Source organism: Kogia breviceps, chromosome 19 (assembly GCF_026419965.1).
Source record: "Kogia breviceps isolate mKogBre1 chromosome 19, mKogBre1 haplotype 1, whole genome shotgun sequence".
NCBI classification, from domain to species: Eukaryota; Metazoa; Chordata; class Mammalia; order Artiodactyla; family Physeteridae; genus Kogia; species Kogia breviceps.
The window spans coordinates 7,344,428-7,358,457 of record NC_081328.1 but is presented as its reverse complement, the minus strand read 5'-3'; the positions used below and the strand labels follow the sequence as shown (position 1 = coordinate 7,358,457).

The 14,030-nt window shown below is 51.8% G+C and overlaps 1 protein-coding gene across 4 annotated transcripts in view; it reads left to right on the top strand.

Annotated features, from left to right (window-relative positions):
• NTN1 (netrin 1) overlaps positions 1-14,030 on the top strand; it is a 207,256-nt gene that overhangs the window by 11,312 nt on the left and 181,914 nt on the right. The window contains exons 1-2 of one of the 4 annotated variants that reach the window (XM_067021822.1): positions 4,550-4,593; positions 5,832-6,913. In XM_067021822.1, the coding sequence (XP_066877923.1) occupies positions 5,896-6,913 (1,018 nt within the window). In that variant the 5' untranslated portion in view covers positions 4,550-4,593; positions 5,832-5,895. Of the gene's footprint in view, positions 1-4,549; positions 4,594-5,157; positions 5,368-5,831; positions 6,914-14,030 lie in introns of those variants that run through there. The other 3 variants (XM_067021823.1, XM_059047506.2, XM_067021821.1) reach the window with 3 other exon arrangements.

Genomic DNA, 14,030 nt, shown 5'->3' with positions numbered 1-14,030 from the left:
GGGCTCTGGACCCCGGCCTCTCTGTTTCTTCTCCCATCACTGGCCTGTCTTCACCACCTTATCTCTTGAGCTTTGTCTCCACAGCCCGTCACATCAGCCACATCGTCCCTCTGTCCCACCTCCTGGAAAAAACCTTCAACTCTGGATTACTCCAACGGTTCTGCTTTCTCCAGGTCAACACAGGGGCCGCTGAGCACTGCTGGGGCATGACTTTGCTGGGTGGCATTCTTTCCCGTAGATGGTCACCAGCTGCAATAGGTCTTTGAATTCTGCCCAGCAAGCCTTATCCCCTTCTCCATAATGACCCGATCAAGACTTCCTGCCTTTCCAAATCTGCTCCCTCGCTCTCAGCAGGTGGCATTACTTCCCATTCTTTTGTAACAAGAGATGCTTTCGGACCACCTGACCACCTGTTTTACAAGGCTGGCTTTATCTGTCTTCAACCTCCTTCTCCTTCCTATCAACATTTAGGCGTGTTCAAATAGCCTTATCTTATAAACAACAATAAAAAAAATCCCAACCTTCCCTCAATCTCATGTCACCTTCCAATCACCCTATCTCTTTCCTGACACTTGTTTTCACACTTCTGGAAAGTTGTCTACCCTTGCTATCTCCACTTTCTCACCTCCCACTCACTCTATAACCTGGGGCGGTCTGGCTTCTGTCCCACCACTCCTCTGCCACTAACAGGCAAGGTCACCAAGGACTTCCTTGTAGTTCAATCCAGAGTACTCTTTCTTGATCTTATCTTGATCTTGACCTTAGCTTGACCTTGAAGGCATGCGACACAGCTCACCGCCCCTCCTTCCTTGAAACTTGCCCGTTGGTGTCTAGTACACCTGAGAGTCTCCTAGTTTTCTCCCTCCTACTCTGGCTACTTCTCAGCTTTCACGAAAGGGCCACATTCTTGTCTCCCTAAGGTGATCCTCAGGCTTCCCAGGTAAGGCTTGGTGCCAAGAACGGTGGCTCCCCCTCCTGAGCGCGCTCCTGGCCCAAATACCTGGGAATGTGTTTTCTCACCCAAGAGCCTCACTGTTGTGTTTTGAAACACCAGTTTGTACTGTGAATCCCGCCACTCAGACCCTGACACGCCTTTTTGGGTGTGTATTTATAACCCCCACTTTGAGAAGCTCTCACCACACTTGGACATCTGTTTTTTTTGCATTTGTCCCCTCAAAGGGCAGTATGCTATAGGAACACTGACAGATTAGAAGGCGTCAGGAGAGGCTGCAGAGTGCTGGGCCAAGTGTCCTGCAAGAACTCATTAAAAGAACCGGGGGGGGGGGGCGGATACTTCCCTGGTGGCGCAGTGGTTAAGAATCGCCTGCCAATGCAGGAGACACGGGTTCGAGCCCTGGTCTGGGAAGATCCTACATGCCGCAGAGCAACTAAGCCCGTGCGCCACAGCTACTGAGCCCGTGCTCTAGAGCCCTCAAGCCACAACTACTGAAGCCCGCGCGCCTACAGCCCATCCTCTGCAACAAGAGAAGCCACCGCGATGAGAAGCCCGCGCACCTCAACAAAGAGTAGCCCCCGCTCTCCGCAACTAGAGAAAGCCTGCGCGCAGCAACGAAGACACAACGCAGCCAAAAATAAAATAAATAAATAAATTTAAAAAAAAAAAAAAGAACTTGGGGACTTCTCTGGCGGTCCAGTGGTTAAGACTCCACGTTTCCACTGCAGGGGGCATGGGTTCGATCTCTGGTTGGGGAACTAAGATCCCGCATGTTGCACGGTGTGGCCAAAAAAAAAAAAAAAAAAGAACTGGGAACATTTTACCTAGAAGAAAGAAAACTGAGGGATGATAGATGGCTGATTTCCAACATTTGAAGAGGTGAAGAGGTAGAGCCTTGGTCAAGGTGGCTGTGTGGAATTGCAGTGGAACCAACTATACAAGTGGCAGGGGGGAGGGTTTTCCCAGAATGTTGTGGGCCTCCACGATGCAAGGTGACAGTCCTACCCACCAGGATCCACTGCAGGAGATAAGCTTAGACCTAAGTGATCACAGTAAAGTGGAAAGTTCCCCACCTCCCATACACACATGCTTCCTGAAGGCCACTGGCCTAAGCTCAGCTGGCGAGGTGCACCCCAGGGAGGGTAATTTCGAACTTGCTGCCACACAAGGTCCATCAAAAGCTCTGGGACAGAAACAACATAGCAAGAAGAAGGCTTCGGAACGCTGGGCAATCCAGGCTTGAAGATACTCCAAGGTTGGGTGGGCAGTGAGTGGGGTACCCCAGTGTACCTCTTTCAGACCCATCTTCATCAGGATGTCTTCCTGACTTGTGTTTTGTTGCGATGCCATTGGCTTACATTATGGCCCATCACAGAAACCCTCCGAGAGGTTTAGGGGTGGTGAGGATGTTTGCTTGTTACCCTCACACCGTGTTCTCTTTATGAGGCTCCCCAGGAGAAATTCCTGTCTGATTTTAGTACCAAGAGTAGTAATTCTCTTGAGTAATAGGTCTGTTTTTATCTCATGGACACTTGGAATTGTGTAACTGACATAGTCTCCTTTACACTTTGGCTGTGAGAAAGCTTAGGGACAAATTTGTGGTCCGCTCCCAGAAGATGAGTAGGGCATCCCAGGGAGTGTTTTACCTTTGTTCCCATCTCTACTTTGCCTTTGCTCTTGGTTTTTCTTCTCTTAGCTTTCCTTATTTTACTGTACACAATCAAGAACAGGCAAGCAAAAAGAAACAAAAATCACCAGTAATCTCACTATCCAGAGATACCCACAATTAGCAATGTTGTCTTTTTACGCATATTTTTAAAAAATAAAAATGAGAGTATAGTGTGCTTAGTGGTTTTTGGGGGGCATAGTGTTTTGTAATTTCCTTTTTTCATTTTATAATATGTCACGGACGTGATTAAATATTCTTCTTTAAATAACTTGAAATTTCTATGAAGAGCTAGCAATTTAATACTACCAACTAACATTTCTACATCCCCTTACTGTGTGTCTGGCTTTATGTACATTCACATATAAATTTATACGACAGTATACCCACGTAGATGATCTAAGTACAATATTTATGTACACGTATTCTAAGCTATAATATTCATATGTGTTAACTCATTTGACGCTTACAACAACCCTGTGAGATAGAGATTGTTGTCCCCCTTTTACAAATGAGGAAACCGAGGCACAGAAAGATGCAAAACTTGCCAAGGTCACACTCTGGCTCCAAAGCCTTGTGCTCCTTAACTGCTGTGTTGCCTTTCAGTATGCCATTGGGATTTCACAGCCCACAGGGTTAAACATTTAAAAAAAAGAAATGTTTATCTCCTTCCACCTCACTTTCTAATTTATGTTATTTTGCCTTGTTTTAAGTACCTTGTAAGTCACCTGAAATCCCCCTCTGCCACAAGGCAAGGCATAAATAAACAGTGTAGAGAGTGGTACATGGCACAAGAAGGCAAAGTTAAAATGTTACCCCGGGGGAGGGGATGAATCCAGGCTGTCCTGCAACGGAGTGGATTTCTTCCCTTGGGTTTCGGTGAACTCCCATCGCTGGAAGTTCACCGCAGCCCAAGGGTGCAGTGAACTTGGGTGGCTGTCTCTCAGGGAGGCTGGGGAAGGCCGTGGTCCAAAGAGACTGAGCCGGGCCAGACTAGCCCTGAGGCCCCTTCTTAGATTCCCAGAGTTTATGAAAATACCAGTAAGACAAAATGAGGCACTCAATGGAGTGAATGCAGCAAGTCGGCTGTTGCGCCAGAACCAGGACCCTGGGCTTTCAAGCCAGGTCTGTTACTAGCTCACTCATCTAAAAGTAACAACCGCAGTTCAGTTGCACACTCTCAGCCCCGTGTATTCTTTCGCCCAAGTGCTTTGGCTGCTGCTGCAAGATGGTCAAAGGATGCTATTACTGTCCTCCCCCCTTTTGTTAAGGTGGCAGAGGAGGCAGGGAGAAGCTGGGTGGCCCTGAGGATGCCCCATGAGACTCGAATTGGGTGGGATTATCCATGTGACAAATGTGAGAGGAAGGAGCCAAGTTTCTATGCTTGGATTTGATGTTTACTAGCTGGCAGATCTTAGGCAAGTTTCGTCACCTCTTGAGACCTCAGTTTCCTCATCTGCAAAATGAAGCTTAATACCTACTCTGCAAGGCTGTTGTGGGCCCCCACAAGATGGTATGGGCCACAGCACCCTTACACACTGAGCCAGTAAGTACCTACAGGGCTGCCTCTGGATCTGGGGAGGCCCAGGCTGCCCCCAGCCTGAGCCTGACACAGCCGTCTGGGAGGGGCGTTGGCCAGTGCCCAGGTGCTGTCCCGCTTTTTTCCCTCTTCACCCTCCAGCTCCCCGGGCAGGAAAAGGGCCGCTTTCCCGACAGATAGGCCCACCGCACGGTGACAACTGTTGGCGGGGGGAGGGGGGCGGAGGAGCAGCTCTTTCTCTCCGGACTCCAGGCGGGAGGGGGTGAGCCAGCGGAGGCTCCATCTTCCTCGGCTCTTCCTTACGACCCCGGGCTGTCTGCCCCACGGGGCACGGCCCTGTGCGCGGTGCCACCGGGGCCATCAGGCCGGGTTAGAGGAAGGCCCGACCCCGGCGCAGCAAACAATCACAGATTTGCCTGGGACCAAGAGGGAGTAAATCGCCCCCTCCCCCGGCCTGCGCGCTCCCCCGGGCGTGGGGCCGGCGGAAACCTGCGGGGCTCTCGGCGCAGCGCGGGGCCGGGGCGACGCGGACAGACCGCGGCCGGCCCCTCCTCCCTCCGCGGGGTGCGCGCCGGGCCCAGCCCCCTCTCCGGGGTTTCCCCGGGCGCTCTCCTTGCTTTCCCTTTGTCTCTGCTTCTCCTTGTCGGGCGCCCCGGTTCCCACCCGCTCGTGTCCTCGCTCTCTCCGGGTCCCGGGCCGCTTCCCTTTAACTTTCTTCTTTCCCGGGGTTAAAACTTTACTAGCGAGCGGGCGGCTGCTCGCCGACGTTATTGGCCGGCGCCCCGCCCGGCGGCCCCGCCCCCGCCCCCGCGCTCCCGCCCCCCGCCCCCGCGCTCCCCTCCGCCCCCCACTCCCTGCGCGAGTGGCGGCGGCGGCGGCGGAGCCTTCGGGGGCGTGCGTGCGTGTGTGAGTGCGCGCCAGCCAGCGGGAGTGTGTGTGCGCCCCGGGCGCGGGCTGGGCGGCACTCGCACCGCGGCGGGAGCGCCGGGAGCCGGGCGGCCGCGTCGTCACTCGGGCGGGAGAGGCGGCGGCGGCGGCCGGGCCGGGGCTGGGGCAGCGGCGGCCGCGCCGGGCATGGAGCTGGCAAGCCAGCGCTGAGGCAGGGCGCTCCTGCTAGCAGCCAGCGAGAGGCTCTCCGCCGTCCGGCGCGCGGGCTCCCCGGCCGGGGCCGGGCAAACTTTTCTTTCTCTTTTGCCCTCTCCTGAGGTAAAGTCCCGAACGCGGAGTCGCCGGCGGGGGTGCGATCTGGGACAGCTGAGCGGGACCCCGGGCTGCGGGAGGAGGGGGCGCGGGCTGTGCGGGCTCGGGGGGGGGGAGGCCACGAGCTGTCCTGCGTCCGAGTTTGGGGTGCTGGCGGGCCGGCCGCGGACGGGCGGACGGGCGCGGGCCGGACCCTCGGGCGGCGTGGAGGCGGCGGCGGGGAAGCCGAGCGATGGCCCGCGGCCCCCGAGCCGGGAAGGAGAGGCGCGGGTGGTGCGGGCTTGGGGCCCCCGGATTCGCCTGCCCTGCCCCCCCCGCCCCGGGACGCGGGGGAGCGAGGCGGGAGTTCGTTCGGCCGCGGGCTTGGTGCGGGGGAAGCCGGGCATTCGCCCGCGCCCCCGCTCGCCGCCCCGCCGGGGGGTGGAGGGCGCGGGGCGGCCTGGCTGAGCGCGGCTCCCCTCTCTCCGCAGGCGCCTTCTGCGGCGGGCGGACCTACTCCTCGGCGCGGCGGGGCCGGGGCAGGCTGGACGCAGCATGATGCGCGCAGTGTGGGAGGCGCTGGCGGCGCTGGCGGCGGTGGCGTGCCTGGTGGGCGCGGTGCGCGGCGGGCCCGGGCTCAGCATGTTCTCCGGCCAGGCGGCGCAGCCCGACCCCTGCTCGGACGAGAACGGCCACCCGCGCCGCTGCATCCCGGACTTCGTCAACGCGGCCTTCGGCAAGGACGTGCGCGTGTCCAGCACCTGCGGCCGGCCCGCCGGGCGCTACTGCGTGGTGAGCGAGCGCGGAGAGGAGCGGCTGCGCTCCTGCCACCTCTGCAACGCGTCGGACCCCAAGAAGGCGCACCCGCCCGCCTTCCTCACGGATCTGAACAACCCGCACAACCTGACGTGCTGGCAGTCCGAGAATTACCTGCAGTTCCCGCACAACGTCACGCTCACGCTGTCGCTCGGCAAGAAGTTCGAGGTGACCTATGTGAGCCTGCAGTTCTGTTCGCCACGGCCCGAGTCCATGGCCATCTACAAGTCCATGGACTACGGGCGCACGTGGGTGCCCTTCCAGTTCTACTCCACCCAGTGCCGCAAGATGTACAACCGGCCGCACCGTGCGCCCATCACCAAGCAGAACGAGCAGGAGGCCGTGTGCACCGACTCGCACACCGACATGCGCCCGCTCTCGGGCGGCCTCATCGCCTTCAGCACGCTGGACGGGCGGCCCTCGGCGCACGACTTCGACAACTCGCCCGTGCTGCAGGACTGGGTCACGGCCACCGACATCCGCGTGGCCTTCAGCCGCCTGCACACGTTCGGCGACGAGAACGAGGACGACTCAGAGCTGGCGCGCGACTCGTACTTCTACGCCGTGTCCGACCTGCAGGTGGGCGGCCGCTGCAAGTGCAATGGCCACGCGGCCCGCTGCGTGCGCGACCGCGACGACAGCTTGGTGTGCGACTGCAGGCACAACACGGCCGGCCCGGAGTGCGACCGCTGCAAGCCCTTCCACTACGACCGGCCCTGGCAGCGCGCCACAGCCCGCGAGGCCAACGAGTGCGTGGGTGAGTGGGGCGCCGCGGGGAGGCGGGCGGCGGGCGGGGACTCGGGCGGCTGCTCCCGGGCCTCGCGACCGAAGGTTCCCGAGGATCGCCCGCTTCGTGGATGTCGTGGGGATGGTGGGAGGCGCGTACCTGGAAATCCTGCGCCGCGGAGCGCAGAGAGCTGGTCCGCTCGCGCTCGTGGCGCCGGCCGTGGACGCTCGGGTTTGCGTTGACTGCGGTGTGCGAAGCCAAGATGCGGGGAGAGGGCTTTGCCGAAAATTTGCCGACCGGTCCCCCGAACCCCAGATCCAAAGGCACGCACTCCTTGCCTTCCCCTCAGTTTGGCGGGACCCTGGCGTCCACCTCCGCCCCACCCCCCCTCCCCTAGGGCTGCAGCTGCGCGCGCTGTTGGGGACCCCGGCCCCGTTCCCGGGAAGTTCCAGCTCCACGACCACAAATCCCTTGGGAGATGGCAAAGGGATTTGCAGTTTGGGGCCAATTCGGTACACGACGACTATCACTCCTGCGTCCTCCATTTGTCTTTTATGGTTTGAAAATAGATATGTTTTTTTCTTTTGGACAGCGTGTTTGTGTTAGCAAAAGAATGATATGATTTAAATTAATTACTATCTACAGATTACAAAAGAGAGTTCACTAATTACTTTAAACTAATTCAGTCCCGCTCCAAAAAAGAAGTATATCAGATTTTTTTTTTGTTAGCGTCAGGGTTCGGTGAAATTAAACAGTTGCGAATTAACTAAGGGCCCAGATTCTCGATTTCATGGGGTTTCAGTTCCTGAAAGAGAAATCTGACAAAACCGGCACTGGTGGATACTGTTGGGTCGGAAATGAGGCTTTAAAAAAAAAAAAAGGATTCGTTCTGTTTCTGAATCATACGGCTTTGCTGCTGTAGAAACTCTGCGGCATCAGTTTCTCCCCAGAAGGACAAAAAAAAAAAAAAAAAAAAAAGGAGGGGAAAGGTAGTAAGACCATGCTCTGCTTTTCCAGTATGAGATGTAAATGCCCAAATCTTATGTTTTATCATCAACGTCAATCGTCAATATCGTTGGTCAGTACGCCCTTGGGTGTTCTTCTTTCGTGGGATATAGACGTTTCCTCCCCCTCCCCCAGCCCCACACAGCCGGTGTGAGTCTCTTCAATTGCTTCGGCCTCTGAGGCACATTACAAAGTTTGCTGGTCTCCACAAACACACGTTTTGAGGTCTGGTTCTGATTAATTGTGTCATGTTGTTGTCGAATAGTTTGTGCCTCATGACTGTGGATGTAGACTTTTGGAATGGAAAACATGTTTTGGAGAAGCCCGGTCGGCACTGAGGCCCAGGCAGGCGTCCTGGTCTGAAGAGGGCTGTTCTCCTGTTGCGTGGCGGGGCCTCCATCTTTGCACTCCAAGTGTATGCTTTTGCAGACCTAATTGTCCTTCCCCCTCCTTTAAGGGACGGAACTGGTTGCCTGTTGGAAGAGACTTTTCAGGATTCGGTGGCGAGATAGTGGTTACACCCCGGCTTAGTCGTCTTGGAGAATTAAAACTCCTTTGATCTGCTCCATTCCTTCAGAACTGTTGGTTTTTCCCATTTCTTCTCTTTCTTCTCCCCTTTCCTCTTTTCTTTTCTTCCTTTTGTGCGTTAAAACCTTTTACTGACATTGAAAAGGCCTCCCAGGGTTTTGCTATCAGTTTTAGTATGTATGTGCATATGAAAGATAACTTCTCATTGTCACCAGCAGGATCTGCTTGGAAAAAACACAAGTGAACACAGGGAGGCAGATAAACTGGCTATGAGGCAGCTTTTTACTGGCTTGAAGATTCCTCTTAGCAGGGGTGGTATTGTTCAGATACCACCCACCCCCATCTCTCCCTGTCAGTTTATGTAACCCGCAATTGTTATAACAATGGCCATGTACTTGAAATAATTTCTATAGTCGAGGATTTTGTCTTTTGACCAAAGCACTAACTCTGTGCACAAATTGGATTGACCGGGTTTTTTTTTTTAAACCAAATTGAGCAATCAACATATTAACTAAGGTAATTAGTAAGCCTTTTTGTTCAAAAAGTTTAATTAGGCCTAATAAGTACATAATCTACATGACAAATAATTGGCTAGCAATATTTTCTGGTTTTTACTGAAGTTATTTTAATTCTCAGTAGTTAAAGTATCTTTAAATCTTGCCAATTATTCAGTCATCTCATAAAAGCCAAGCCAATTCAAGGATGTTAAAGTTATTTATAGTTTCCTTTTTGAATAGATGTTCTGATACCTTGTAGATATAGCCTCGGGAATGTCAGGTTGAAGTTCCCATAAAGTCTTAATTGAAGTCTTAGTGATTTTTCCATCATTCCGCAGAAGAGAAAGCCAGCAAAGACAATTTAGAAGTGATTTACAATTAAAGGTCGAGCTTTTTTTGAAAAGGCCCTGAAGTGGAGATATGTGAATGAATTAGTATTTGACAGGTGTTCTGAGACACTACAGGGCACTGTGCTAGGAAAAAGCATTAATGAATCCTTCAAACACTAACTTTTGTACTCTCAGCGGCTCAGATTTTTTTCCCCAACATAATCCCATCTTGTGAATTTCACACTGTTGACATATTAAGTCAAGCTACCCAGATTATTTACAACTAAAGCAAAGTATATTTTTAATTCTCAAAATGAGTTTTGATTAAAAATGAAGCATTATCACTGTCTTTGCCTTTCTGAAATAATGAGACATGACATAATAAAGTGGCATCGTTCCCTAGGTTAACCCTCTCATCCCCGCTCCGCCCCCCAGTCCTAAAACTTGGAAAAAAAAATCGATATTATTATTTGACTAAATGGTTCTACACAGGGCTGAGGTGCTTTCGGTTTACTAAGAAATGCATATATCCTATCGGTTTTCTTAGGTCCAGCTTTCTTTTGGGGGTTGTTTCAAGGTTAAGTTCTCTATGGAATAAACATGAACTTTCTGTAAGGTCCAATTTTATTTTAAATGCAATTTTGGACTTCTTCCGGAGAAGAAAAAACCCAAAACAATATGAAAGAGAAGACTGTGTATAACGTTACGGCCTCGACAGCTCTCCGTGGAATAACTAAATACTTTCTTCCGCCCATATGTATCAGCCGTGTTCACGTGCTCTTATACACATGTGCATTTATATGCATTGTGTAAAGAAGCATCCATGCATGGTGGTGGGGGGGTGTACATTCAAGAGAAAATGCATGAACAGTTTTAAACCACCTGGGTTGCTAGGCCCTTTTACCCCTCTTCCTTTTTTTTTAAAAAAAAAGAGCATCTGAAGACCATATTGTGTTTCATAAATTATTGACATCAGTTTTAATCAGTGTCCCCCTGACGTCGGAGCTGTGTTAGTATTTAGTGCCTGACGAGGCATGCTGTTTAATCTTACTGTGGGGATGTCAGCACGAACCCCTGCCTGGTTTGTGACAGGGTGAGCTTATGAAAACTCGTTTTGCGACTCACTCTATGGCTTGGCGTTGCCCAGCTGAAACCCAAAACCCACACAAAAGACGTCTCTGCAAGATGAGGCCGTGCTGGGCCGGCCTCCTGTGGTCATGGGTACCTGCAACATAATGCTTGTAATTGTTTAAATATGGCTTTGGGAGGGGGTTCCTCAGGCTGTAAATGGCTCTGGTGCTTGGGCCTTACCATCATCTGCCCCGGCAGGAGAGGGAGGTTATACGGGAGGCGTTGCCCTGAGAAATCCAGTGCCCCGATAAAGACTTGCAAAATCAGAAGGCTAAGATGATTTGCTGCTCAGTCTGGTACATAGGGATAGATAAGTGAATGCTTTTATAGTCCTAATAATGATTGTAATTATTGTCATAATAATTACATAATGTAATCATAATGTTAATTATGATTAACCCTTGAGGGCTTATTTTTTGCCAAACACTTGGATTAATTTAGTCGTTTAATCGCTGTGACTGTGCTAATAATAGGCCCTATTATTGTCCTTATTTTCCAGAGGAGGAAACCATAATCGAGAGATATTAAATGGTTTACCCACAGCCATATAGCTAGTAGGTGGTGGAGCTAGGACTCCAGTCTGATGCTTTATGCTTGGTTTTATTGCATCCTCTGTGCTGCCTCCCCATAGAACGGATGGATGGATAAATGGACGGCAGTTACATGTGCAGGCTGACCTCAGAGATATTGTGGGTTCAGTTCCAGACCACGGCAATAAGGCAAGTCACACGAATTTCTCGGTTTCCTAGTGTCTATAAAAGTTGTTCGCACCATACTGTAGTCTCTCAAGTGTGCAATAGCATTATGTGTAAAAAAATGTACATGCCTTAATTAAAAAATACTTCATTGCTAACAAATGCTAACCACCGTCTGACCCTTCTGAGAGTCATAGTAGTAACATCAAAGATCACCAGTGAGGGCTTCCCTGGTGGCGCAGTGGTTGAGAATCCGCCTGCGAATGCAGGGGACACGGGTTCGTGCCCCGGTCCGGGAAGATCCCACGTGCCGCGGAGCGGCTGGGCCCGTGAGCCATGGCCGCTGCGCCTGCGCGTCTGGAGCCTGTGCTCTGCGACGGGAGAGGCCACAACAGTGAGAGGCCCGCGTACTGCAAAAAAAAAAAAAAAAAAAAAAAAGAACACCATAGCACATATAATAAAAATGAAAAAGTTTGAAATATTGCAAAAAATTACCAAAATGTGACACAGAGGTATGAAGTGAGCAAATGATGTTGCAAAAACAGCGCCAGTAGACCTGCTCGAGGCTGGGTTGCCTCACACCTTCAAGTTGTGAGAAACACAATATCTGCGAAGTTCAATAAAGCAAAGTGCGGTAAAGTGAGGTCTGCCGGTAGAGGAGAATTCCAGGAGAATAGTCAGAACAGCCTGTTATCTAGCAAGCTTGTTACCTCTTGCTAGAATTGGAGGTGTGTTGTATTGCATGACGTGATGTCATATATCATACTCATATTTATTATGTTCATATATACTTAAATATGAAATTGTATATAACAAGGCGTCTTTGACTGTAGCCATCAGGCCTGGTGGGAGCTGGGAGTGTTTAGGAATGTAAGTGAAGAGGGTTTAAGCACCTTTGTGTGGGTTCTCAGCGTGCACAGGTGTTGCTGATGGCCAAGTCTTTCTTTTCTTACTTTCTGGCTGCACCCTTCCTTTCTTTTCTGTTTTTTTTTACTTTTTGGCTGCGCCGAGCAGCATGTGGGATCTTAGTTCCGGACAAGGGATCGAACCTGCGCTGGAAGCGCGGCGTCTAAGCCACTGGACCTCCGGGGGAGTCCTGGCCAAGTCTTTCTTGATTTCAGGGCCCATGATCCCTCTCAAAGGTGGTGGAACAGAGCTCGTAATCAGAAAATCCTTTCTAAGAAGCCCTTCTCCTTTGTTCCTGGTGTTCAGTATCCCATTGTTTCTCTGGAACACGCTGAAAAAAGTCTAGGAAGTGGCTAGGGAGTGTTGTGGTTAAAGAGGGGGGTTTAGTGGCGTATCCTGGTTGCCGGCGTGGTGCCGGTAGGTGCCGGGCACGTGTGTCGGGGGCACAGGACTGTCATTTATCGCCGTTGGCCCCGTGGCGGCTGGAGTGGGGGGGTCTCTGCTGGGGTCCTCATTAGCACCTGGTGGGCCCAGAGGCTGCTCCCCGCTCTACCCAGAGAAGGCAGACAGAGCCGTGTCAAGGTGCACCGTGGGGTGCGTCTGTGCCTTTCCAAGGCTTTGCGAAGGTCTCCTTTGGCCCCGCCCAGACTTCCCCCCGACTCCCTTCTCCTCTAGAAAAATGAGATCCTCGGAAAAGTATTTGAGACTTTCTGTCCAGAGTAAACATTGGAAAGGCAGTGGGTTGAAATTCAGATGTTCCCTGGAAGGAATCCCCTCGTTTTCTGCTCACAGCTGGTATCGATATTTCCTCCTTGAGATGAGTTGTGCTTTTCATTAAGTAAATTTTTTGTCTTGGGATTAAACCAACATTGTATTCTTAATAGGCTTTTATGTTTACACTTCAAAAGTCCACTGGGTTGTTATTCGTGTTATCTTGATGGCTTCCACAGCGTCTGCTATGCACACTGGCCTCACCAAAATAAATGGCTCTCTAGGGAACTGGATTATAAAACGGTCTTATCTGTCGATGCTCTAGTACGGGTATTTTGCGAGCCAGTCTTTTTTTTTTTTTTCCTTCCTTTCAGAAGTGCTAATCGTACCTTGGGTTTCTGCAGCGCCTTTCACTGGAGGAAGACTGGAGGTCTCGGAGAGCTTTTGAAATGCTCAGGTTTTAAGCCTAATACTTGCAGAGTGGCCTACAGCATTTTGCCTGTCATCTGGAAAGACACACGTCAGCCCTTGTGGCCGCCGAAGCCTCGGAAGATGCGGCATTGGTTTGGGTGGCCCGGGAGTTAGAGTGCGTGTCTGGGGGGTGTTGGGTTGCATCCTGAAGGCAGACCACAAACCCCTACTAAGTGCCAGCATCGTACTAGGTGCTTTACACGTGCTTTATGTCAGTGAATCGGATTTCCACGAAGGAAGCCTTTCGAAACCAGATGTCGCTGCCACCAAAGGGCAGTTTTTACACAAACAAGACTGAATGTAGACGGGGTACATCTTGGCTCGTGCAGGGACGCTGTTGCATGCACAGAGAGCAGGGGGTATCAGTGGCACTTGTTTCGAGGGCTGATCACAGAAAAGCCATGTCCTGTTGTAACCAGCTCCGAGGGATGGTTCCGAACGGTGCCTGAAGTCATGGAGCTGCTTGCGACAGTCCTAGGACACAGGGCTTTTTGCCTCCACGCTGACTGCTGTCTTGAGGTTCGATGTGTACAGCACGTGGGGAGTTCAGGATCGCATTTCTGTAGTCTTATTCCAAAAATGTAACTCTATTATAAACTCGGAATTAGGTTTTCATTTACCTTTGGAACGTTATATAATTTATGTGTATTTCCCCTAAGTCAGAAGGCAGAGAGACCCATTCATTCCACTTGTCAGTTCCTTGCCTGTAGAGATAATACTTCCTTCCCATCCCCAGCTCCTGGGAGGCCTTGGCTGGGTGTGTGTTCAGCCCTGACTATATTATTTTGTGCCAGTTCTGCTCTCTGACAGAGAGAAGGGACTGTGGTCATGGGATGGATGAAAAGTGAAATGCCTCTTGTCTGAGCCTTTTCCA